General features: G+C 40.4%; 1 protein-coding gene across 3 annotated transcripts in view; it reads left to right on the top strand.

Annotated features, from left to right (window-relative positions):
- The window catches only part of TP63 (tumor protein p63), a 231,791-nt gene extending 218,826 nt beyond the window's left edge, over positions 1–12,965 (top strand). For 2 of the 3 annotated variants that reach the window (XM_046002605.1, XM_046002606.1), the window contains exons 11-14: positions 5,774–5,931; positions 8,188–8,332; positions 9,627–9,720; positions 12,669–12,965. In XM_046002605.1, coding sequence (XP_045858561.1) covers positions 5,774–5,931; positions 8,188–8,332; positions 9,627–9,720; positions 12,669–12,965 — 694 coding nt within the window. The remainder of the gene's footprint in view (positions 1–5,773; positions 5,932–8,187; positions 8,333–9,626; positions 9,721–12,668) is intronic. The other variant, XM_046002607.1, reaches the window with a different exon arrangement.
- Positions 12,966–26,721: the final 13,756 nt, after the last annotated feature.

Genomic DNA, 26,721 nt, shown 5'->3' with positions numbered 1-26,721 from the left:
AACGATATCTTCATTTGCGTGTGTGAAGTACTATCTGGAAGTCTAAAGAACAAGAATACTGAACAGTCACACTGGTTCTGTCTCCATTTCTGTCAGTATTTGGTGTTTTTACTGTATTGAGATCATCAGTCCTAGAAATACATTTCAATGCCTATACCAACTTGAAATATATTTTAGCTCTGTGGATGTTTCATTTTATCATAAGGAACCAGGCATATAGTATCATTTGCCCACTTCTCTGAATAAGACTCAAGCTACATCTTCAGTTACCAAACTTAAATAAAACCCAAGTTTATTAAATAATTTGTCTTCTGTGACAGAGGCATTAGCAAATATTCATCCAGGAATATGTAATGGAACCTGTTGTCCAATTTTTTAAATTATACCAAGTTCCTATCTTTGAGTAATTGTTTTTAAAATCTTCAAAAACAATTGTTTCTACATAAAAATAATGAATAGAATAGCTTGAAAAATGCTTAAGAAAAAACATTTTTATGTTTGACATAAAAACATGTTAATGAAATCAGACGAGTTCATTACACTAGCAAGGTGTTTTCAATTAATCTACTAACTGACTAAATTATTTTTAGAAAGTTTTTTTTTAAGATCTTATTTATTTATTTGTCAGAAAGAGAGAGAGAGAGCCCAAGCAGGCATAGTGGCAGGCAGAGACAGAGGGAGAAGCAGTCTCTCCACTGAGCAAGGAGCCCGATTCTGGGATCATGACCTGAGCCGAAGGCAGCAGCTTAAACAATTGAGTCAGCCAAGGCACCCCCTAATCTAGTAACTTTCTAGTACCTTTTTAAGGGGTTCACAAATCCCTGAAAGGGTTAATGAGTATGTTTCATTTTTTGACATGTGCTTTTCTTTCACAAGTTTTTTGTTTTTTTCCCCACCCTTATGTAAGTTTTTTATGTGTTTAGAGTAACTTATATAAATTCGTATCTTTGAACTAATGGAAAATATTCTGCCATTACAGTTGATCTATCCAGAGAAGCAATGCTGCCTTTTGTACTTAGAAGCAAGATTACCCAGCTAGAGAGTAAGGTTACAGATAGGACAGTAGTGGGCAGACTTTCGAAGAGGAACACCTCCATTTCTGATGTTACATGGCTTCCCTCTTCTTGACCTTCTTCATATAGGGAGTATTTTGCTTTATCTGCAATATTTCTTCCCCCTTTCAGATTCTGCACTTTAGAAACTGTTTGCTGAAATAGATTTACCCTGAGAGATTACCACATTCTACTAGAGAGTTACGTTTTAACTAGCAATGAAAGATTTAAGGCAAAAAAAAAAAAAAAAGGAATCCTTTGATGGGATTGTAGGTATCACCAGCAAGATGGAGACAATGACTTTGAATTTATGTCTTTTCAGGAATTTGTACTCTCTGCCACATAGTCACTAGGCTTGGAATCAGGAAAACTGTTTTTTAATCCTAGATAATTTAAAGGCCATACAGCTCTAAGATACTGAATTTTATTCACAGAAACCTGAGTCATTAAAGTTAAGAACTGGCACTTGACTTTTTTAGGATTTCTCCTCAGAACTAGAAAGACATGAAATATGCATGTCTATAGCTCTGTTATGTTGGATTCCTAGAAAAATCTGATACTCATCTAGAGAAAACTACCTGAACTTACACCTGGTTGTTTTTCTGAGGATAGCTATGTTCTCACTTTTTTCAGTTTTGAGGGTTTGTGTTTGTGTACATGGGGGGGGGGGCAAGAAACCCATAGTGTCACTGACCCTGTTATCCTTAAATACTTTGTCCTCTTCAGAGTCCCCAGACAATCTTTGATTGTCCACTCAAGGACTATTACATTATATATGTAAAGGAAAAGCAAAACAAAACAACAAGAACAACAAAAACCCTTGTTCTTCAGGACCTTTAAATGGTCACAGATTTATTCATCTTGCTCCCTTTTCCACCGGACATAGAACTTATCAGAACATTCTCTGTATTTCAGACATTGTATACTTAATTATAAACAGACTGCCCTGACCTTGTCCTCTGTGGCTTTAACCCTCTCTTCCATATTAAAGGAGAGGCATTCAGAATTTTTTTTTTACTTTTTGCACTCTTATCTCTTATCTCCATTCATCCACTCAACCTAATTCCTGGATTTGTTCAAGTGATAATAGTTATCACTTCCTCCTGTTAATTCTTAAACTGATGTCTCTCATCCCCTGGACCGAACACTAGAGTATTAAAACATTTGGTCCTGGAGCATAAGAGTAAAAAGAATGTATGTTTCTTGGGCACCTATACATTAAGGACAATGTCCAGGGTTCTTATGTAATCTAATTTAATCTTTTTTTTTTTTTTTTTAAGGAATGTAGTATATTTTGTTTTTTTATTTTTTGTTATTTTTAAAAATCTATTATTTTTAAAATTGAAGTATAGTTCACATGCAATATTATAGTAGTTTTAGGTGTACAGCATAGTGATTTGACATTTTTATAACAATACAGGATGCTTACCATGGTAAGTGTAGTCACCATCTGTCACCACACAACGTTATGACTATGTTATTGGGTATATTTTCTGGGCTGTACTTTACATCCCTGTGACATTTATTTTATAACTGAAGTTTGTACCTTTTAATCTTCACCTTCTTAGCTCATCCCTTCAACTTTTCTCCCCTCTGGAAGCCACCAGTTTGTTTTCTGTATTTATGAGTCTATTTTTGCTTTGTTTTGTTTGTTCATTAGTTTTACTTTCAGGATCCACATATAAGTAAAATCATGCAATATTCATTTTTTTCTATCTGACTTATTTCACTCTAGACCCATTCATATTGTCACAAATGGCAAGATCTCCTTCTTTTTATGGCTTAGTAATATTCCACAAATATGTCACATCTTTAACCATTCACATATCAGAGGACACTTGGGTTGTTTCCATATCATTTCCATACTATTTCATGTTAGTCTACACAACAACTCTTCTAGTGTAATATCTGTTCTACAGATTAAGAAAATGAGACTCCAGAGATTTTGCATAACATCCAAAGTCAATTAGTTTATGTCAGATCAATTAGTTTGTGTCAGTTAAAATCAAACCATCCAAACCTGGATGTTTTGGTTGACTTCAAAATTCATGTTCCTTCTTTATTCATCTCTGGTTTTCAGGCTAATTTCCTAAAATAGTTTAGGCTGCTCATAATAAATGACCTAGTAAAATGGTCAAAAATAAATACCCACAAAAAAGAAATGGAGAAGGGAAGTGTGACAGAATTTGGAAGGAGGAATGTATTATAATAAAGCTCCAGGAAAATGCAAAGCTCTTAAAAATGTTTTTATTTTCCTAATGGTGGACATCATTATTTTTTAATGGTGGACATCAGTGGTTCAAGTGTTGCTTCCATTAACTCTTGCTTTGCATTTGAGTGATTTGGGGGCATGAAAAAGAGACCTCTTTAGGGTTACAGAGGACCAACCTGCCTCCGGAGTCTGCACAACCTGCCATCTTAGGTACTTCGTTGTGGGCAGAGAGAAAAAGCACTTGTCAAAGCATCGCTTGGCCACCTTACCCTGAGCTTTTCTGTATTTTGATATGGATTTGCAAATGTTCCTAAGTATATCCAAAGTGCTGACTCTTAACACAAGGCTTCCACACAGGGATGGAGTGGATTTGATGACAGCTGGGGGAACTGCCTTTGCTATATCCCTTGCCCCTACTGTACCTCGGTCCCCCACATTTCTCTTACCACTTCACCCATTTCTTGACTCTGTAACTTATTGCGCACTACTGTCTAATTTCTGGCAAGTTGCCACAGAATGAAAGAAAAAATTCTCGGACTAGGAACCAGGAGACCTCTCAACTCATCATTTAGTAATATGGACTTACACATCTTTATTCTTAGGAACTTATGTTTACATATTTGTAAAATAGAATAATTCCACCCATACCTGCCTTGCCAGACCATATTCTCCTCCACGGGAAAGCGACAGTCATTCAGTAAATGGATAAAGGAGAGCTTAGTAACCTGAAGTGTCTTACAGTTGGGAGGGCTTATTATATAAACACCTGTTCATACGACATGGACCTATAATTGCGAGTTCTTCAGAAGGTCAAAAGAGAAAAATCCGTGCTCTCTTACTTTAAAATCAGTAATTGTAAAATGCAGATGAATTGTTAATGGTACATCAACTGTCATCCTTATTTATGCAAACGTATACACAGCATATTGTTTGAATTCCTCCAGCCGTGGCTCTTCAGAGACAAGGAATGGAGCCTTCCTCATCTTGTGTAATTATGGAGAATGTCAAGCAGCTGCCGCAAAGGCCAAGTGTCGTCCCACAGCAGCACTCAAGTCCTAGATCCCCCTTTTACTCTTCCTTCAGACATTATTATACCGTGTTTCTCTGGAACCTAGGTGCATTTGTAGAGCCCTCAAAATTTTGTATTTTACATATTTATAATAAAACTCAGAAAACTTTTTTTTCCCCTTTTTCCCCCTCTCTCTCTCCTCTAATATAAATATGGCTGCAGGGAGGAGAGAGACAGGCACAAAATAATGCCTTTTGTTTGAAGATTTAAAAGGGGAGTGTTTCCCACCATGGGTTAGAAATAGGCTCAAGCCCAATCTTCATTCTGTGGTCACGGTAATTACTCATTGCCAATGCCGTATAGTCTATAAAGTTCTTCCTCCCCTTCTCCTTTCCAGTTCTCTCCATAACCTGACAAGGTAGGTTGGATTATTATCCCCATGTGTCCACTACACTATGAGCTTCACACACATGAAACTAGTTTTTGCCAGTTTCTCTACCTGTATCATCCCACTCAAGTAAGTGTATATGTGTTCAGTTTATATAGTTTTCTAGTGAGAAAAAAAAAAAAATTCAAGGGTGTTTTGTAGCCCACACAGGACCCATGGTTTCTAATATATTCTAGAGGAAGCCTTAAACTTCGATCTTCTGATGCTATATCCTGTTGCAATTATAGTAGATACCACTAGTTCTATACTCAGAGAAAAAGTGAGGAACAGCCCTTGAGTAGGGAATGTCGTATGTCATAACATGCCTAGTATAACGGACCAATCCCAGCAAGTTTCCAAATCGAAATTATGCTAAATGGAATTGTTTGTTTTCCTTTGTCTCCCAGGAGACTTGTCAAAAGTCAACAGAAGAGTTGTTTGGGCTCCAGGCTTCTCCCGTGTAGAGAGGCTGTTGGCAACCCCATGGGTTCTCTCATGGCCCATGAACTTCTGTGCTGAGAAAGCAGGGCTCCATGTTGGGGCCTCTGCATGACAGCAGGCTATGCTACCAAATTCCCCGTTTGACTGGCTTTGCACTTATTTTCTGCATATCCCAAATTGCCCAGGAAGCTGCCAATGAAGGTCCTCAGCTGGTTTGAAATTGGCACCTTCATGTCTTTCGTAACCCTGTGGGTCTTCACAGGGTTCTTCTCCCTCATTGATTTCCAAGCTTGTTTGACTTGTAGGGCAAGACTGCGTAAAGGGATGGAGAAAAAATAATATGGAGATCAAAAGAAGATGAAATAAAAGAGATTCTTTAGGAGGGTGTTTAACTCTGTACTCTATACATTCAGGAAAAATATGATTTGATGATAGCCTTGCAATCCTTCCCTAGTTAAAAAAAAAAAAATCTTAGATGGAAACACAAATAACTTCTTGTCGTAGGTCCTAGAGGAATATTTTTACAAGTGTATAGCTCAAGGTCATGTTTTAATCTGAGACCTGTTGGATATGACCAGTCCCGCCTCTCTAATGTCACGTGCTCACCATCATTCTCATGTTTGTGTTCCTAGGACCTCGATGCAGTCTCAGTCTACATACGGTAACAGCTCCCCACCTCTGAACAAAATGAACAGCATGAACAAGCTGCCTTCCGTGAGCCAGCTTATCAACCCTCAGCAGCGCAACGCCCTCACCCCTACAACCATTCCTGATGGCATGGGAGCCAACAGTAAGCGCTTCTCCCTTTAGCTGCACCTTAGGGGTCAAGGGGATTAGTGTAGGGGAAGACTCTGCTCTAGGATGGGGGAGAGGCTTGCTCCTAAGCTAAGGAGAGACAGAGCAGGACAGAACAGATCACAGTTTAATGGCTGGAGTTTCTTACGGTGAACTTTTTGTCACTTTGGAAGTGTATAGTTCATTACAAAGCACAGTGGTAGAGATAAAGGAGTTGTTCCTTCAGTAGGGTAAAGGACCTCTGTGGTAACAATATTCCACTTCCTGTCAACCTGGTTGGGGCCTACCTCCTACCTCCTTTGAGAAAGCAAAAAGGAGATCTATCCAACATGTGGGAAGTAACATGGTGTGATAGACTTAAAAGTCCAAAGAAATAGATTTTGGAGTCTGGACTCTATAGCAGTATTAGCTGTGCAACTGTGGGCAAGCACCTCTCTGCTCTAAAATGCTGTTTCCATTCATAAAATTATAGCTCTGCACATTTAACATCTTATGATTCTGTGCCCCAATGACCTTGGCCTTCTCAGCTTGTCTACTTCATCTTGTATACAGTCATTGAGGAATTGGCATTGAGAAGGGAGTCTCCCATTTACTTATTCATGCAAAGACTAAGTCTAATTGTAAGAGGCAACATGAGAATGAGACTTCCAAATGGATGATGATTGCTATATAGCTTTGCTCTAAATAGAATTATTCCCTAGAACTAAATCTAGCAGAGTGAATTCCCAAACTGGAGAAAACCAAAAGGACGATAAAATGCAGAAGGATGTCTCCTACCCTCAGGGATGCAGAACCCCAAACACTGCACTTGTATCCTGTAATGCCCCTCAGAAAACAATGCCTCCATCCTGTCCTTTGAAATCCTTTATTATTCTGATCAAACCTTTCAATGTGTTTTTTAGTATTGCCTTAAAGAAACTAGCGTTTTTTGTTTGTTTTTGTTGGGATGTTTTGTTTTGTTTTGTTTGTTTTAAGAAGTTAAGGGAAGCTAGGATTGTGACTCTCTATGATCTGATAGCAAACAGATTTAAATGAGATAGTGTGTATGAGTTATTGTTGCCTGGTCTGGCGACAAAGACTTCAGAGCCAGATTGATCTCTTACTCAGGATGCATTCATCCTAAGGCTCAAATCCTCACCCCTTGATAGGTCTGCTGCTTTGACAGTAAAAGGAAAAAGCACCATGTATATTTTTACTTTATTTTCTTCCTTGTGACATTGTGGAGTCCTTTTGTTCCTTCATGTTTATAAAAGTTAGTTTGCCTACTTTTTCTCATTTATAGTTCACAATTTTTCTTTGATGTCATTGACAAAGTTAGAGGGAAAACTGATGAGATATGATAAGCCCATGCTCCTTAGCTGCCCAGTTAGTGGCAGAGACCTCTCCTTTTGGCATATTTTATTCAATAAAAAAACAAAACAAAACAAAACAAAAAACAAAACAAAAACCAAAGAAATCCAAATTGCATTAATCATTTTGTAGATGTGTTCCTTTGCTCTTTTTTTGACCTGAAGACAAAATTTGCCTCATAAATATTATCAGTATTAACATTTTCTTCTCTATAGGTGAATGTTTCCAGTTTGTAGTTTAGTTTAAAAACAAAACAAAACAAAACAGTCCGGGTTGCTGGTGTCTCTGAATACAATCCAGAAATGGACCCTAAGAAAGAGCTGGAATCTTTAATTTCATTCTTCCTTATAGGCTTATGGCTCCCAAATATTGCAGTAAATCCTCCTTTCCCCAGACAAATATTCCAGAGGTCACTGTCTCATTCACAGGTCTCTGCATTTGTTCAATGTACATCAGTTTACTGAGCATGTGATTGATGCCAGGCACTGTGCTAGGGTTTGTGGGGATTGACACATGTACAGGGTCTAATCTCCAAGCTTGAGGCATTAGCCTAATGAGAGAGACAGAAGTATAACCCACGAAGGCAAATGCAAAGAGGAATATGTTAACATCAGGAGTAATGAGCATTTAGAGCATTAGAAGTAGGGAAAGAAGTGGGGGAAGATGATTCTAAGGGAACATGTGAAGGTCGAAAAGCGTGCATCTAGTTCGGAGTTTGGTGACTGTTCTGTTCTGTTGGATGAGATATAGGGTGCTTGAAGGGGTTCAGTGAGAGAGAGAAGGCTGGCTAGGAAGGCTGGTGAATTCGGCCCTTGGTAACATTAAACCAGGCAAGATGGACCACTGGGAAGCAGGTACTGATGACGTAGTAACCCTCTCTGTTCCTCCTGCTTCTGTTCAGTTCCTATGATGGGCACCCACATGCCAATGGCTGGAGACATGAATGGACTCAGCCCTACCCAGGCCCTCCCTCCCCCACTATCCATGCCATCCACCTCCCACTGCACTCCCCCACCTCCGTACCCCACAGATTGCAGCCTTGTCAGGTGAGTCCACAGCATGTGCCCCTGGGGGCCTGTCCTAAGCAACTCTGGGTGGCGGAGGGTGGACACTCTCAGAGTTCATGACACAGCTGGGGAAAAAAAAGGGAAGGAAGCCTCTGGTGGCAGTTCAACACTGTTACCTCTTATCTGTGGAGTGGTCAGCAGTGTTGCATCAAGGAAAAGCACAATGATCTGCATGGGAAAAAGTGAAAATGTGAGTTGATAGGCATATCATTGCTCATGCCTGTTTCCCCCCATCTTCACTTACTCCCCCCCAAAGTTTTACATGGTCAGTTGGGGCCTTCAAATTGGTGCTCAGGGCTGGGGTTCCAGAAGGGCAGTAAACTTGCTATCTTGCTCCCTTTCCCATTCTCCAGGACTCATAGCTCTCAGCCACCATGGCCTCGTAATGTTGGAGGGAGATGTGCATTAAAAAGTTTGAATGTATGCAAAAACGACAGAGACTTGCAAGAATCCGATGGTCACTGCTGCTTTGCCATAGGCAGAGAATGGACATTCTAGGCAAGAATATACAGATAGCCAGAAGAAAAAAAAGCATAAAGTCTCAAAGGCAAGAGTGGGCACCACATCTCCTGCCTAGCACACATTGCCTGCCCCTGCTTCATGTGCAGAATGATCCTCTCCTTTGGCTGCTGGAATAATGGGCGTTGGTCCCCCTGTGATCGATGCAACAGTACTAAGCAGCATCAGCCAGACAGATGGCAAAGTGCATGGCTTGTGCCACCCAACCTGTGGTTTGGTGATGGTGGCCTCACCCATCTGAGGCCAGCACACCAAAGGAGGGGTCTGTATTCTGAGCAGGACATAAATCAGAAAGCAGTAATGACATCAGGGTATAGTGGCCTCCAGTTTTCCTTAGCCACACGCACCATTCTCAGAAACCTACTGATATGAAGCAATTCTAGCAGAGATGCTCTTTTGGAAGTGAAGAGGCAGGAGGCACGAGCGCTGGGAACCTGGCCCCTGGACTCCTTCCTTTCACCCCCCTGCAATGGCTGCTAAGGCACTTACCTATGTAGAGCGCCAAGAATTCCACCAATCACTGCTCTGCAGGAATCCTCGGAGTTGACTTTAATTTCTATAGACCTAAAGTTCAAGTCACTGCCTATCCCCAAACCTCAAATCCAAGGCCCACACGGATTGATTTCATCTGCCCCTAGTCTCTCCTGTAGGGCATCCCAGGGCAAAATGTTGGGTTTTCCTTTACCTCGCCAAAGCAGTTGGGGTGAACTTTCTTTTTCTGTTTCCTCCTTCCTCTTCCCTCCTCCCTCTGCAGTTTCTTAGCGAGGTTGGGCTGTTCATCATGTCTGGACTATTTCACGACCCAGGGGCTGACCACCATCTATCAGATTGAGCATTACTCCATGGATGTAAGTAACTGTTAGACATTTCTCTTGAGTTTTATTTCTTCCTTTCTTCCCTTTGGTGACATCCACCTGGTAGTTCAGTTCCCCCTGGTTTTAACACTGGTTTTTAGCATGCCCTCAGTCTTCAATTTCAGTGGAAACCATTACCAGATTAGAAAGACTCCCAGGCCTCCGCCTACATACCTGAGAAGGATAGCAATCAGTCTTCCCCCGCTCATCAGCTCAGCCAACAGTTGTCTGTTGCACACATATTCTATTCAGAGTGGGAAAGAGGAGATCCAATTCCTGCCTCCACGAAAGTTACAATCACTGAAGAACTCCAAGATTTTTCTAGATGTTCTCATTAATCGATATGAGACTCCAAAGAAACCAGCAGGAAGCTAGTGATATTATTCTCACTTTAAAACATGGAGAGGTGACAGTACAGTCATTTGCATCATGAGGTGATGACCGAACCAGGAATAGAGCCCTGAGGTGGAAGCTTCTGGTCTTTAACTCTATTCACTGGCTTCCTCTGCCTTTCCTTAAAGTCAGACTTTAAGGAGGAGTCAGCTGTTTCTCAGTTAGAACTGTGTGTTCATTCATTTCCAATTCTATCAGAATAGGGTCAAGCCATCCCTGATCATTGGCAAAAATCACTGGTCATGGTTCAGGTCCCATCCATGCTTTTTAGTAATAACGAGAACCTGGGGTTATCACTTTGCCTCTATGAGCCTCAGTTTATCAAATGGGGTTCAAAAGCCCTTCCTTCTGGCTTTGATGGCCCTTGTCTTTTGGAGCAAGCTGGATAGAAGGGGACTTTTTCTTCCTTCCTACACTGCTTCTTGAACTGCTCACATGGGAACTTGTATTGTTCTGGTTTGCAGCAATCTGATTCTCCTCCCAGGCTGCCCTTCATGCTGCTCTCTTTGGGGTTTCCTGTCCTCTTTTCCAGCTTCCAAAGGGCCTTTTGAGCTGGTGGAAGAAGATACTGTCTGCCTCTGCTACTGCTTCTCTAGTTGGGATCTCTCCTTTCCCCTCCTTGAGCACCGATGCTAGAGATGCCCCTGCAGCATGAGAACCCCCAGCCCTGTGATGATGAGAATACGCCGTACTCCCTTCCACCCACCCCTCCCCACCGGTCCCATAAATCACCCTGGCTGCTATTCTCTGATGGAATGAATTAAGTGGAAATTGTAAAGCGAGCTTTAGGAGTAAGTTTTGACAAGTTTCATGTCACTTTACAATAACGTCCATCCATTGAGGAGAACAGAGCTGCCCTGTGCTTGACAGCCCTATGTGATAAAACAGGGAATATGTCCTTTCTTACATTGTTAAAATGATTCCTTCCACTTGCTGACTGTCCCCACTGGGGAGTGTGTCAAGAGGCTCCTCCCTTGGCTCTTAGCATCTGCAGATGTCCTCCACAAGTCCCTTTCTGCTGGTGTTGGCTAGGTTTCATGTCAGTGTCTGGGCCACAGCTTCCTCACCTGTCAGTTCTGAGTTCTGATCTATCCAGAGAATCGCACAGCTTGATGGGGGATAGTGTACAGAGTTCTGGACTTACTGAGAATTTCCGAAGCATAAAGACTTACACTTCCTTATTTATGTGTGGGTTGCCTTTTTATAATGTATCCTTCTGCTAGACTAGGAAATCGGAGGACGCATACTGCAGGCATCCAAAAGGGGAAGTAACTGGGAGGCTCTCTAATTTCTGCATCCTCTCCTCAGCTTCTCCCGTCTCATTACTGGAAATAGAAACCTTTTCCAGCTTGGCTCTCAACACCTGTCTGAGTTGCTTGGAATCTCTTCCTGGAAAAAGAATGTGGTTCATTTGGGACGTTTTCCTAAGTATCCCCTTCTAAGATGCCGGGATGGGTTCATAAAAATTAATATAGTAATAATGCAAATGGCTAAGCTTTAGATAGTGTGCTTCATAACTTCCAAAATACTTTCACATCCATATTTACACTTGAACCAATACTGTGTGTTGACCTAAAAAAGGAATTAAGTGCCATTTTACTAAGGAAGAAACTGAGGCCAATAGTGGAAAAGTGATGAGGAAGGTCTAGAGCCAGTCAGGGACAGTATAAGAACCTCTGTTAAGAGCTTCTTACCCCAAGCACAGTGTTCTTTCTACCCACCACGCTGCTCCATAAAGGAGTAAGCCATCACTGAAGCCAGCTAATGAAGAGATAATGCAGATAAGTGTGAGAGATGTCACTGCAGTGAGTTAAGACAGAGCATGTTCATAATGCCTTCCACTCACATTCATAGAACATGGACACATACTCTGCATTTCGATAACCTGATTTATCCAAACACCAAGCGACCTTCTGGCCATTAGGGCAGTTTCAGGTTCAGAGGCTGTCCTGAGTCCCCAATTCATTTACTTAATTGGGTAACTTTAGACTTGTCAACCTCTCTGACCTTCAGCTTTTTGACCTATAAAGCAGGTGTCAAGAGTACCTACCACTAATCTGAGCATTAAATGAGATCATGAATGTAGAATAATTAGTTCAGTGCCTGGCATGTAGAAAGTGTTCATTACCTGTTAGCAATCTTTTCTTCTCATCAACTCACTTGAGTGGTGGTGATGGTCCATTAATCTCTCTCTTCTAGTGATGAGAGCCAGGTAGATTTAAGAGTTGGAAGATACCTTTATCTTCTGTTTTTGTTGCAGGATCTTTGCCGACTGATCTAACTACTATCCCTATTTTACCAGCAAAGAAACTGAGACCAGGAGAGAATAAGCGAAGTGTTACCCACAAGCAGAAATGGCACCTCAAGGCTGTACCTTTTGCTTAGTTACATATATTGCCAAAGGTTATCTAAGAACTAATTATATTTTGTAGAGAGCAGTAAATTCACATGCGTTAAATCAGAACACTGGGAATGACAAAATGATGTGGACCAAATGTCAATTTGTCTCTTTGTCCTAATTCTCCCTGATACACTTCCTTATTTCATAGGATTTGGCAAGTCTAAAAATCCCTGAACAATTCCGACATGCCATCTGGAAGGGCATCCTGGACCACCGGCAGCTCCACGACTTCTCCTCCCCTCCCCACCTCCTGCGGACCCCGAGTGGTGCCTCTACCGTCAGCGTGGGCTCCAGTGAGACCCGGGGCGAGCGCGTTATTGACGCCGTGCGCTTCACCCTGCGCCAGACCATCTCCTTCCCACCCCGCGATGAGTGGAATGACTTCAACTTTGACATGGATGCTCGTCGCAACAAGCAACAGCGCATCAAAGAAGAGGGGGAGTGAGCACTACCATGTGAATTCCTCCCAGGCTCTCCCTGTCTGTCTGTCTGTCTGTCTGTCTGCCTCCCTACAAGGCACTAGTGCTTGACCTTCAACGTGTCCTCCCCAGCTCCTCTCCTTCCTCTTCTCAGTCTGGCTTCTTAAGGGAAGAAGAAGTAAGAGGTTATCTTTGACCTAATGTCCAACCTGGCACCTGATTCTGATTCTGGCTTTAAGCCTTCAAATCTATTGCTTGCAGAACTGAAGTTATCACGGCTAGGTGGAAGTGAGCAAAAGAGCAGTGGGTATCTCCTTAAGCTGCGAAGATTTCTCATTGACTTTTATAAAGCATTTTCACCCTTATAGTCTAAGACTATATATATAAATATATAAATATACAGTATATATTTTTGGGTGGGGGGCATGGAATATTGTTTAAATGTAATTTAAAGGAAAGGAGATTGAGTTGCACTTATCAGCTTATTTTTTTAATTTACTTGTTCGGATGGCTTATCTATGCCCCTTCCTTCAAGGGGTATCTTGTATGGTAATAGGTATCTAGAGATCGATGGCACATATGAATGATAAAAATATCCTTTCAGTTCTTCTGATGCTAAGCAATTGCCACCTCAAAGTTTTGGATGGATCCAGTTGTTTTTACCATTGCATAATGTGCGTATGAGAAAGTATTCTCACGTACGTGGTTCTCTGTGTTGGTGCACCTTATGTCACTGACATTGCTACTAGTGGTGGTTATTCACTCTGGGGTTATTTAGTAAGAAAAAGTCCATGTTCTCACTACCGCACCCTAGAAGAAAGGAAATATCCTCTCTTTCCTTGGGTTGGGTGTGGAGAATGTGGGTCATGGCTAAAATTCTTAAAAGTTCCCTGGCAGCTAGCTCAAAAACATCAGGTGTCATGTATCTGGATATATCAACAACCCCCTTTCATTTAATACCAGATGCCTTATCTTTTGGTATGTATTTGGAAAATATTTGTGGCTATGTTTCAATCCTGGACTAAGTCAATGACACATTTGCTTGTTAGAACTAAGGTTGATTTGATTGGGATGAATGCCGTCTCCCTAGTTCTTACACTGAAGTTGTAGTGTCTATTCAGAATATCCAGGAAAATGAGGAATCGTACAGAAGTACTGAATCTTCATTAAACAGTGAGAGAGATCAGGGAGTCATGAATTGAAATTCTTGAAAGAGCTTTTGGAACATAGCTAATATTATTTGGTGCATGTTTCTTCTGAAAACCCTTCTGTTGTATAAAATTCTGCATGTAGAGGCTCGTTTATCATTTTCTCCTCAAGGTTTAAAACAGGAGTAGTGATCTGGAAAATCTAAAATGATGAGATCAGTTTTCTTGTGGCATCAGTTGGATCACCCTATCACTTTTCATTCTTGATCAATAGGAGTTTGACTTTGTTGGAAAATAACTGTGAGAATCCAATTTCCCGTCCATCTCTCTTCCGGACTGTCACAGACATAAAATGTCCCCACAGATCAGGGGATAAGCCAGTGGAGGTGTTGCTGGAACCACATAAACAGATGGTTGTCTTCAGACTTTGAGAAAATGTATAAATGATAATATTCCTGTAGATCTTTCAGAAAGATGCTTTTTTTCCCAAACCCTAAAACAAACATTTTGTACATAGGCTAACGAGCTCTAAAATCCTTCTGTGCATTCTGATAAAGGGCTGTGATTGCACATAAGCTTCCACTGTCATTTTAAAGTGCAAAAGGGCTAATGTAGCTCAAAAGGATAATGTGTGAGTTTCACCAGGAAAGTGTATATATGTTTTGTGTGTGAAATGCATACTTTGTGTCTCAATTTTTATTGTCTTCTTGGGCGAGTAGGTTTTCCAGAACCACAGTTGAAACATTTTATTATTATTATTATTATTATTGTTTTTATACTTTCATGGAAACATCATTTAGTAAGCCTACAATGTCAAACAAGGAAAACAAAAATACCATTACTGTAAGATAGGGGGAAGGGAATGTTGTTTTTTATTATTATTTTTATTTTGTATGTTCAAGAAAGCGAGTCCTTGATTTCAAAGTTTTATTGTGCTTAAATGGTAAAGGGCAAACTGATCATTTGTGCAGTAAGTATGCAGCTTGGCTTTGAAAACTTACCTAGGGGAAGAGTAAAAGTGGTTCATTGGCAATGCTCAGAGGGCAGATAGCTTCCCCAACTGTCCTGAGTGTCTGAACGAACCTAGGACCTCCTCTGAGCTATTTCAGCACTGTGTCAGGTAGCACCAGGGACTCAGAAATTCCTGTACTGTATTGTACGTGTTTGGCACTAGCCAAGGCTAAGCACAATGGCTGGCCTCATGTCCTAGTGGCAGCTAGGATAAAGGGTGAATGAGTATTCAGGACCGACAAGTGGGAGCGGACTTAGTGGAGATCTTGGCGGGGTGGGGAGGGTTCAGCTCAATGCAGTCTGCTGAACAGTGGATGGCTTTTTGTTTGGAAGTGATGAGAAGCAGAAACAGAGACTAGAACTTTCTTCGTTAAATCCATTTGTCTTTTTTTTTTTTCTTGATATCCTCCTAAAGTACACTATGTGGGATGTTGAATGTTAAAGGTTGAATTTTTTTATTATTTTTATAATTGTACAAAAGTTAAATGTCAAATGTTTTATATGCTTTATTAATGTTTTGAAAGTTTCTTTCTTATAGATGCGATACTTTTTTTTTTTTTTAAAGCTTCTGTTGCTTGTCTTTGGTATTTTGTGTAGTGGGCTTTTGGTGAGCCAAAGGCAAATCCCCAAGTCACTTATGTTTGCCAGGACATGCAATAAAATTAAAAAATAAATAAAAATGCATTGAGAAATGGTGTTGATGGGATGTGTGTGTGTGTATGTGTGTGTATGTGTGTATCTTCTGTCTGTCCATCCATCCGTCCGTCCTATTTTTATCATTGAGGAAGAAGAGGCACTGAAAGAAGCATTAGAGTTTCAAATATTGATGTTTCTCATCTCAGAGCAAATAATCATTATTTTCTTATTTTAGCCCATCTATAAGGAAGGAAAGACTAGGAAGCTGTCCTCCTTTATTACATGAGATACTCCCAGATGTAACAGTTTATTTCATTGAAAACAGAACGAATTTGCGTTGGAACAGGGACTAGACTACTGATATTCCTAATGTCTGTTCGGTGACTTTCCCGTGGCCGTGACTTAGCAGTGGTGGGGTGGGGAAGGGATGCTGATTACCTTATTATATGTGGAAATAGCACTGCAGATGGTGGGCTCTGGGTATGTTCCCCTTTAAACTCAGTGTTGCTGTCACCTTTCAATTACATACATTTATTCAGCCAACAAAATAGTATCAAAATGGCTTAATGATTTTTACTAAAGAAATGGGAAAGTTCTTTTAAGAGCTAACATGAGGGGGCACCTGGGTGGCTCAGTGGATTAAGCCGCTGCCTTCGGCTCAGGTCATGATCTCAGGGTCTTGGGATCGAGCCCCGCATCGGGCTCTCTGCTCAGCAGGGAGCCTGTTTCCTCCTCTCTCTCTGTCTGCCTCTCTGCCTACTTGTGATCTCTCTCTCTGTCAAATAAATAAATAAAAAAAAAAAAATCTAAAAAAAAAAAAAAAAAAAAAGAGCTAACATGAGATGGCATGAAAACAGCTTAATACATTGGAATTATAAATAACTTGACAGAATAGCATCGTATATAATATATAGTACTTAAATATTAATGTGTTTTCCTGTTTATAGGACTATAGACTCACATTACAAATATATACATTCTTTTTTTATTATTTATTTTTATTTGTTTATTTACAGCGTAACAGTATTCATTGTTTTTGCACAACACCCAGTGCTCCATGCAATATGTGCCCTCCCTATTACCCACCACCTGGTTCCTCAACCTCCCACCCCTGACCCTTCAAAACCCTCAGGTTGTTTTTCAGAGTCCATAGTCTCTCATGGTTCATCTCCCCTTCCAGTTTCCCTCAACTCCCTCTCCTCTCCATCTCCCCATGTCCTCCATGTTATCTGTTATGCTCCACAAATAAGTGAGACCATATGATACTTGACTCTCTCTGCTTGACTTATTTCGCTCAGCATAATCTCTTCCAGTCCCGTCCATGTTGCTACAGTTTAAGAATTCTTATTCCTTATATTTTACAAGTAGACAGATGCTGGAGGTAAAGTATTTGGAGTAAATTTTCATGCACAGGAATTATTACACTATCTCATGTCATTTTAGAAAAACGGGATGGTGAAGTTCTGGTTCCCACAATTAAATAGCAAAAAGTGTACTTGCTGAATAATTAATTGTTACACTGATTGGGCAAGTTTTTGCATAGACATAAATTTTCACCTCTTGGATAATTCCAAAGAGTGTGGTTGGTGGATTGCATGGTAAGAATATGTTTAGTTTTATAAGAAACTGCCAAATGCTTTTCTAAAGTGGCTGGACCATGTTGCCTTCCCATCAGCAATGAATGAGACTTCCTGTTGCTTCTTGGCCTCACCAGCCCTTGGTGTTGTTAGTGTTCTGGACTTTGACCACTCTAAAAGGGATACAGTGGTATTTGCTTTTTATAATATGCATTTTCCTGATGACATATATGGAGTATCTTTTCATAAGTTTTTTTTCCTTCTGTATATCTCCTTCAGTGAGATGACTGTTAAAGTCTTTGCCCCCCCCTTTTTCAGTTTTATGTTCCTTTATTGTTGTTTTAAAAATTCCAAAACAACTTTTAAAAAACAGTAACATTACATACCTGCATGGCTCGGTCATTTAAGCATCTGCCTTTGGCTCAGGTCATGATCCCAGGGTCCTGGGATTGAGTTTCACATTGGGCTCTCTGTTCAGTGGGAAGTCTACTTCTTCTTCTGCCTGGTTTTCCCTCTACCTGTTCTGCCTGCTGCTCTCCCTGCTTGTGCGCTCTCGCTCTCTTTCTCTCTCTCTGAAAAATAGTTAGATAAATAAAATATTTTAAAAAACAGTAAAATGTATGTCTTGCAATTATCACAGGGTCTGTTAGACCCTCTATAAATCTAAAATGCAGTTTGAAAATGTAGTGATTTTGCCTTTTCATATCTTGAGACATTTTCTATCTTTACCATTATAGAAATTACTTTATTCATACTTCTCAATTCTAATGAACCAAAAATCAAAAGACTAAAAAGGGAAGAAAGGTGGCATTGTCCAAAGCTGTGTTAATACAGTAGCCAATCACTACATGTGACTCTGATCATTTGAAATATGGCCATTTAAAACTGAGATGTGCTTTAAGGGCAAACTACGTATTAGATTTCAGAGACTTAGAATAAAAATAAAGAATATAAAATAGTTCCATATAGATTTTTATGTTGATTCTATGTTAAAAGGTAATACTACAGATTAAGTAAAATATATTATTAGAATTAATTTTATCAGTTTCCTTTTATATTTTATGTGCCCAATAGACAATGTAAAGTATTATACAAGTGACTTTCATTACAGTTCCATAGGACAACTGGCCTATAACAATGATGTAGTGAGAAATCTAAAAGGGTGGCAAGATGAATCTACTGTTCCACAATTATCTAGTTTTTTCGCTATGTTGACCAAGACTACCGCATCATCTTTTAAGGGTGTATAACAGTTTGTAATCTTTATCTTTGTAGTCCACATTTAGAGTCCCATAAGAATTCCTATTTTTTCATTTTCTCCCCATAATGGCAAGAAATTGACAGAGGAAGAGGTTTTCAAATTGTTAAATCAGAAGATGAACATAAAGAGAGAGTGCCAACTTGGACCCTAATGAAGATGGTGAAACAGATTGTGTATGTTCAGTCTCAGACTGAGTTTTCATATGATGAGCTCCTGGATGAATTTTCTCAAACAAAAGGCTAAACGGTTGAGCAATAATATAATTCTAGAGACACAAAGGATAAGTGGTACTCATATAGTTAATTTTCATCCATGAGAATTTTGCCATGTAAAACTAGGGAACAAGAACTTGACCGTCCTATCATTCTAAAATGAAAGAAAACAGTATTCTTTAATAATTCCTGTGCACTGAAATCTACCCCAGATGCTTCACAAGTGGACAAATGCTGAAGGCAGGTGTGTATCAGAGGTAATAAGGAAAAAAAATGGATGATGTAAAAGCACAACTCATCAATTTGGTCATTCCAGTTGGGGTTTGTAAATGTAAAAATAAAAACATTTTGCAATTCTGGAGGAAACAACATGGTCATCCTCTTTTCCTCAAAATCATAAGCCATCAAATGTTCCCAAAATGATTCAAGTATAACATTTTGGTGATGCAAATGCAAGATGAACAATCAGAAGCAATAATAAGCTAGAATGTATCAGAGACATATTTGAAATCAGTTATTTACAGGATGGGTATGTTCCAGAGGGCATGATAGTTCATGAGCAGTTAATTGCACTCAGAGGCTATTTCCCATATTGGGTATATGTACCACTAAAATCATGAAAACAACAAAATTTCAGGTTTACTAGACTAAAATTCTTATTAAAATTTCTGATGAAGTTTTTTACTCTGCCTTTGTTTTTTGTATTTCATTCACAAAAATAACTAAAGTATTTTAAAAGAATTAGACTCATATGATCACGGACAGTGACTTTTTTTCCTGCTATGATGTTATTCAAATAACTTCCCCGATATTAATAGTTAAAGAACACCAAAGACCTAATATCAATTAAGCATTCTTGAATTATCTAAAAATCGCATAGGATGTCTGAGGCCCAGGGACCATATTTCTGCTTTTGGGTACTTTGTCTGGCTTATCTAAGAAGATAACTCAAGAACCCTAGTTGGTTCCTGGTAACAAAATAAAGGATGGAATAAAGGGTAGTGCGCGAGTGGTGGGTGTACAATGGAGCCTTCCTGACCCAAAGGAAAACACCCTTCATCTTAGATTTGAGCACCCACAGACTGGCATTCTCCCTTCAATGATTTTTCTCTTTCATATCCTGTAGTTCTCTTACTAGATAAACTAGAACATAGGACACTTCCAGCCATAAGTTCAGTTTCCCAGCATCCGCTTTGTACCCATAAAAGATGTAGTGTCCATTATTATTTTTCTGAACTTGATTGGCATTGTCTTTTTTCCTGGTGCTTCAGGCTCATGACAAAAATGATTAGGCAGACATATAGATTTTCATGGAAATACAAAGAGACAGTGGAAAGAACATCTCACTGAAAGAAGTCTGGTGACTGGGCCCAGATACTTAACCTTCTGTACCTCAGTTTCAGCATCTGTAATCTGAGGGGTGTGAACCCCTAACACGTAAGTATTTCAGTAATATCCTTTAAAAGAGAACTGAAGGATGTCATAAAACAACTCTGCCGAAGCAAATATGAGGTTATACCTTTAAGACAAATTACAGCCCCAAAGTTAAAAAAAAAAAAGATACATATTTTTAGATAAGAGTAGGTCATTAGTTTAAATTATAGTTTTTAGAGTCAATGTTGGGTGTGCACTTGAAATTTATGAGATTTGTAATTCCACACACTGATCCTGAATCCATGCGCCAAGTGGGTGACAAGTACGGACAGGTAGATTTCTCCTTTGCAATTCTGATCAGAATTCTAGGCCTAGGACCTTGGAGGTATAATATTTTGTAATTCGAGCAAAAGTTACCAGCTGAGGGCCAAGAGACAGGAAGAGATTTCCAGCAAAGAAAGCTTTGCATAGGACAGCAGACAGTATATTAAGAATTTTATGGCACTTTAACTCTTCTGACATTTGTTCCATAATACAGGGGGATACCACAATTTTGTCTGTAGAAGGAATTATAATGATTTGCAATAATGATTTTATATTTCTAAACTCTGGGTGCTACCTTTTATAAAATGATCATTCTGCCCTACTGTTTTTCAGCTAGGTCCACGTCAAACTGTACCTAATTTTTTTTCAACTAACCAATACCTTCCTCAAAGTTAGAGAAAGCACTTGAAAGCACTCCCAATTCCCCGGAGTTCAGAGAAGCCTGGATTTTAACTGAGAGTGAAAAGAGAAAGAACACAAAGATCAACCCATTGTCAGATTCCGGGCTGTGAAACAAATGGGAAATCTGCTGTGTCATTTCTCAGGGCCTCCTGCCAAATGCATTTTGGATATATTCAGACGTCTGTTCTCAAGGATTCTGGAATTAGAGTGCCATCAAGGTACCGGCATGGCTGGTATATTAGGACGAATTCTGGTATTCATAAATATCCTATATTCTTTTAAAAGAATATTCTAGAAAAATCACTTCTGTGAAATTCTCGCGCAGGCAGGAGAAGCTCTAGGAAATATAGTTCTAACATCTGGTGTTCAAAATGATTCTCGGATCACTGGGAAGTGTGTGTGTGTGTGTGTGTGTGTGTGTGTGTGTGTGTGTGTGTGTATTTTCTCTTACTAGTTTTGGGACTGGGGCATTTTAATGTCCCTTCCTCTTGTTTTTTGCTTCCTCCAAACTAATCTACTCATAAGCAGCACAAACTCAGCAAAATGATCTGGACATTGTCTTTGGAACTTCCCCATTTCTTTGCCTGTCTCCCTTCTCTACCAAAGACATCCATGAGGTATTTCATTTTCCACGGAACCTTGACATTCCCAGGAGAGTGTTAATCCCCCCTACAGTGGCTAGGGCTCCAGCATTATTTGCACCTTGCCTGGAGTTTTAAGCCATTCCTTGGAGGCAGTGGCCTGCCACTTGATTCTTATAGATGCCCGCCCTCAGACCTGCGATAGCTTTGAGAGTCCTATGCAGAGCAGGAAGTCATACCTAAGTGTAGTCTCACCAGGACCAGTCAGAAGGCGTCATACCGTCCCATGGCTGGCTAGTGTTCAATCAGAATTCAGTAATCAATGGGAGTTCTGTCTTCGTATATACTGCCCTTTTTCTTTTCTCGTATAATATCCTATTCATGACAACGTAGCTTGGCTGCCTCTCCCTTCTGTCTTTCATCTCCTTAGCCTCATTCCTGCTTGTCCTGGGGTACAATACCACCGTCTTTGCTCATCATCACAGCCTCTGTAACACTTTGACCTCCCTTGGTGAGGGTAGCAGGAGTGGTGAATGTCTGCCTCTCTCCCATGGTTGTAAAGTGTTCTTTCCTTTCCTGAGGAAAAGAGCTCCCCTGTCTCTTGGCTGAAAGACTATGTTCTTATGAACTCCATCCCAATTATTTCCATGGTGCCCTTGTGTAACAGCCAGCTCTCCTTGTGTTGAATGGGTCATGCGCGTTTGCAGTGAGGGAATCAGAGGTGATAAACTTTGTTAAGGTCTGAGAATCAGAAGGACAGACTGAACTCATCAAACATCTACATAGAGGTGGCTCACGGGCTCCGGTGTTTCCTGTCCAAAGGGTTGCTCGGCTTCCCTTGATACTTTCTGGTCTGTTGCAAAGCGCTGCGGAAAACTCAGGGTTGAGAAAGACACAGCACTGTGATCTTAGAGGTACAGACCAAGAGGAACCTGGGAATCATCTAATCTAATTTCCCCGGTGTCTGGAGTAGGAAACTGAGGTCCAGGCAGGAAATAGGACTATCTGGCATCTCACAGCTTGGCTGCATCCCACTAGCCAACAACGAGGAAGAACTGTGGGTCCCAACCTTCTTTCCCACTTTGAGTGTGACACAACACAACCTCTGCTTAGAAGAGGTCTCCTTTCCATGCCTCACCAAAACCCCTTGTTCTGGTTGTTTTTGATTGTCTTTCTCAGTGGAACCTGGCATTGAACACTTTTGGGCATTTTCTCCCCCTCTATTTGCTTTACTGTTGTCCCACCACCATGCTTTTGTTCAGCCACCAACAGCCCTGGCCTAGAGCACTCTCTGGCATTCACACGCCAGGAGTGCTGGAACCAACTGTGGCTTTTATGCTCATGGTGCAGAGAACCTCCCGCTGCCTCTGCCACTTGCTATGATCTTGATCGTCGGATTTTGGTTTTGAACACAAAAAAGAATATTCACTGCCATGCCTGGATTAAGGATTAACAACATCTCTGCCTACACAAATTTTTTTAAGGAAAAGAAATTTTACAGCCAGTTCCATTGCCTGTCTTCCAAAAATTCCTTTTGAAAAACCTAGGTGCTCCTTGATCTGAGAAAGTCATCATTCTTACTGTAAGCCTTGCACCTCCTAGAGAAACTGAGCCAAGCATTCTTCCCAGCTGGATAATCTCCCGGAGCCAGAGAATGCCTGAGCCTAACGATGCTCTATCACCTCTCCCTCACTACAGGCAAATTGATGTTGGCCTTGAAAAGCGTGCGTAGGAAATATGAATGAAAGCTTAGCTCTGCAGTCGGACCTTCTAAGTTCCCACCACCAGCTGGTGACCTTGGAAAAGCTACTTAGCTTCTCCTGCCTACTGAACCTCGTGGGTAAAATGGAGGTAGGGGGACACCTTATAACTTCGTTGTAAGAACCAGATGAGTTAATACCTGCCAAGGACTTTTTTTAAGCCAAAAACATAATTAATGATCTCTAGTTGTCAATTTTATTTATTTAATCTATTTGTCTGCTTATTTATTTATTAAGGAAAAGACTTCTACATGTTTGTCACAGATGAATCCTGAGAAAGGATTAAAGCTCCTAGTCTGAGTTTCAGAGTTTTGCAGAAGGACTTTCTATGAGAAAGACTCTCACACTTCAGAAAGAAAACCTTAGGTTTTCCTTTCCACTTCTTGTTCAGAGGCATCAGGAATCCAAATCTGGAAGAAAGAAGAAATGACAGGGTTAGAAATGAGAGGAACTGAACGACAGGATTCTAGAGTACAGAGCTCAGATTCTAGTTGTCCCTGTGCTGTGAGCACATGTGAATCCTTGGACAAGACACATAGCTCGGGGCGCCTGGGTGGCTCAGTGGGTTAAAGCCTCTGCCTTCGGCTCAGGTCATGATCTCAGGGTCCTGGGATTAAGCCCCGCTTAATGCTGAGCAGAGAGCCTGTTTCTCCCTCTCTCTGCCTGCCTCTCTGCCTACTTGTGATCTCTGTCTGTCAAATAAATAAATAAAAACTTAAAAAAAAATGAAAGATACATAGCTCTTGGTCTTTTCTGTCCCTAAGGGAGGACGAGAGCTCCAAGGTTTCTTCTACCATGAGTATTCTAGAAGTATGTGCTCTCTGTGAGGTACCCCACCATTTGAGGAAGACTATAGGGCTCCATACTGACATTACATAGCTGTAATTAAGAGGCCGTAAGAATTAATACCGATTAGGGGAAAGCTGTGGGAGTTGTTAGTGGGAATTGCTGGGGTAAAAGGAAAGATTTGTGCAACAGCTATAGGTATTTTCCACAACATCCTTCCAGAACATGCCTTTCCCAGCTGAAACACCCTTGTCTAGTCTCTCAGGAAATATATATATTCATATATATGCAGAATATACATATGTATATATATTTATATTTATATGTGTATATAGATGTACATGTATGTATATACATATAACATATATATACACACATATTAAGTCAAGAAAAGCATGGCTAAAGAAAATCTGATAAAGGACCTTATGACTTTGATTGCATAACTAAGATTTATTTATTTATTTATTTTTAAAAGATTTTATTTATTCATTTGACAGACAGAGATCACAAGCAAGCAGAGAGGTAGGCAGAGAGAGCGGAAGGAAAGCAGGCTCCCTGCTGAGCAGAGGGCCAGATGCGGGGCTCAATCCCAAGACCCTGAGATCATGACCGAGCCAAAGGCAGAGACTTTAACCCACTGAGCCACCCATGCGCCCCCATAAATAAGTTTTAAATCCTTCTGTTCTTCATACCTACTGATTCAAAGTTTTCTAAGAAATTTCATATAAATTGTCTCTTTTGGCTTGTACAATCTTGTGTAATAGGCAGAGCAAATATTGGTTATAGTTTACAGATAAGAAAGCTGAGGCTCTGAGAGGTCAGGGGCATGCTCAAGTTCACAAAGCAAGATAGGATTAGAATAAGGGGCCCCACCAAGTCATTCATGTATTTCAGAGCTCTTGTCCATGGTATTACTGTCTCTAAATTAGCAAATAATTTTTCAGTGGGTCACTCCCCTTGGGTAGGACACAAACACGTGTCCAGAAAACAGAAGCCTGTGGTCTTGTACTAGGGAGTTCCAGATTCTGTCATCCCCAGATTGTATCCAGTGCACCCAGACCCCTTAGGAAGGGAGAACCCTTCACCTGCTGGCCGTTGCTAAAAAGATAAAGCCTATGCAGTCTGCCATTGGCTTACTCTTCAAGTCTAATGGCACGCAATCAATTCTGACTACTCAATATTCCCTGCTAATTTCACTAGACAGGCTTCTTTGTTTTGTTCATCGATGAATCTCAATACAGCAGTCCCTCAATGACTGTAAAATGAACAGACAGTCCTTGCATTTTCATGCTTCTGTGCTTTGCTACGCTATTCTCTTCAACACAATGCCTTGACCTTACTCTCGCCCATTTCCCCAAAAATCTTTAAGATCACCCATCTTTCAAGATGAATTTAAACATCCCCTCCACAGCCAAAAGTCCTTGATTATTCACCAGAGGTACGGCTCTACAGCACTAGCTTATATTCCCATTTCTATGACACGGTGTAGATGACATCACTACTCACTTTGATTTTTGGCGGGGGTTGTCTCTCGGCACTAAAAAGCATTTTAGTTGCTGAGATATAGAATATAACACTTTTCTTACTGTCTGGGAGGGAAAAAAGTGAAAAAGAAAACAATAAATTAAATACTTCCAATTACACTGTCAAAAATACCTTTTTAAAACCCAGGAATTCCTTGATGCAAGAAATGATCGTTCTTGCCTCAGAACAGAGCCTCAGAACAGTAAATGTTAATTTTTTAGGACAGCCCCCATTCTCAATGGTAAGTGTGTACACCCTGAGGGATCTATGCCCATTGTGTATGGGTTGGTAAATTGTTTGACTCTCACTCCCACTTTTATGAAGGTCACCACAATGTGCTTTTGTTGCTATTGTGTTTGGGTTTGGGTGGCCTTATAGCTCTTTTATTTATTTATTTTTTAAGATTTTATTTATTTGAAGAGACAGACACAGCAAGAGAGGGAACATAAGCAGGGCGAGTGGAAGAAGGGGAAGCAGGCTTCCCACCGAGCAGGGAGCCCGATATGGGGCCCGATCCCAGAACGCTGGTATCATGACCTGAGCGGAAGACAGACGGTTAACGACTGAGCCACCCAGGCGCCCCGGCCTTATAGCTCTTGAAAGTCTTTCTCACACAGCGGCCATTTACTATTCAATTTTTTATCCCACATTCTAAGTAAAGTGTTTAAAACATACTAAGTATTTCATAAAGCTTTGAGGGATTTGTTCTCAGTTATAATATACAGGAAAAACAAGTAATACGATTTCCTTTCTCTAAATGGCTTTCAGTATAAGGAATAAAAAGGTGAAGAAATATGAAACTAGGTGGTATGTTCAAAGTTTCTCTTCAAGCACCTATACAGTTTTTTGTTGAAGGTTTTCTTCTCAGTCACACTACATGAAGCATCAGCTGTGGTTTGTTTCCTATCTATTATAGAAGGGAAAGAGCTATGCCATAAGGAGCTCCCAATTTCCAAATGGGAAATAACCCTTGAATAAGAGAGCTGACCTGTTCTTTCCATCTTCCTCTGGATTCCCTCCCAGAGTCAGAAACACCACTGACATCTATGCTGGCTTCTGCTTGATTGGCCATTGGCTCACCAGAGATACACATCGTATTGAGGGGAAAAAAAAGATTTAGTGTCAACCGCCCTATGGTATGAATGGAAGTGGTTGGTTTTTTTGTTTGTTTTTTACTTTTTGTTTT

Source organism: Meles meles, chromosome 4 (assembly GCF_922984935.1).
Source record: "Meles meles chromosome 4, mMelMel3.1 paternal haplotype, whole genome shotgun sequence".
NCBI lineage: Eukaryota > Metazoa > Chordata > Mammalia > Carnivora > Mustelidae > Meles > Meles meles.
The sequence above is the reverse complement of the archived record's forward strand: the minus strand, read 5'-3'. Positions and strand labels throughout refer to the sequence as shown.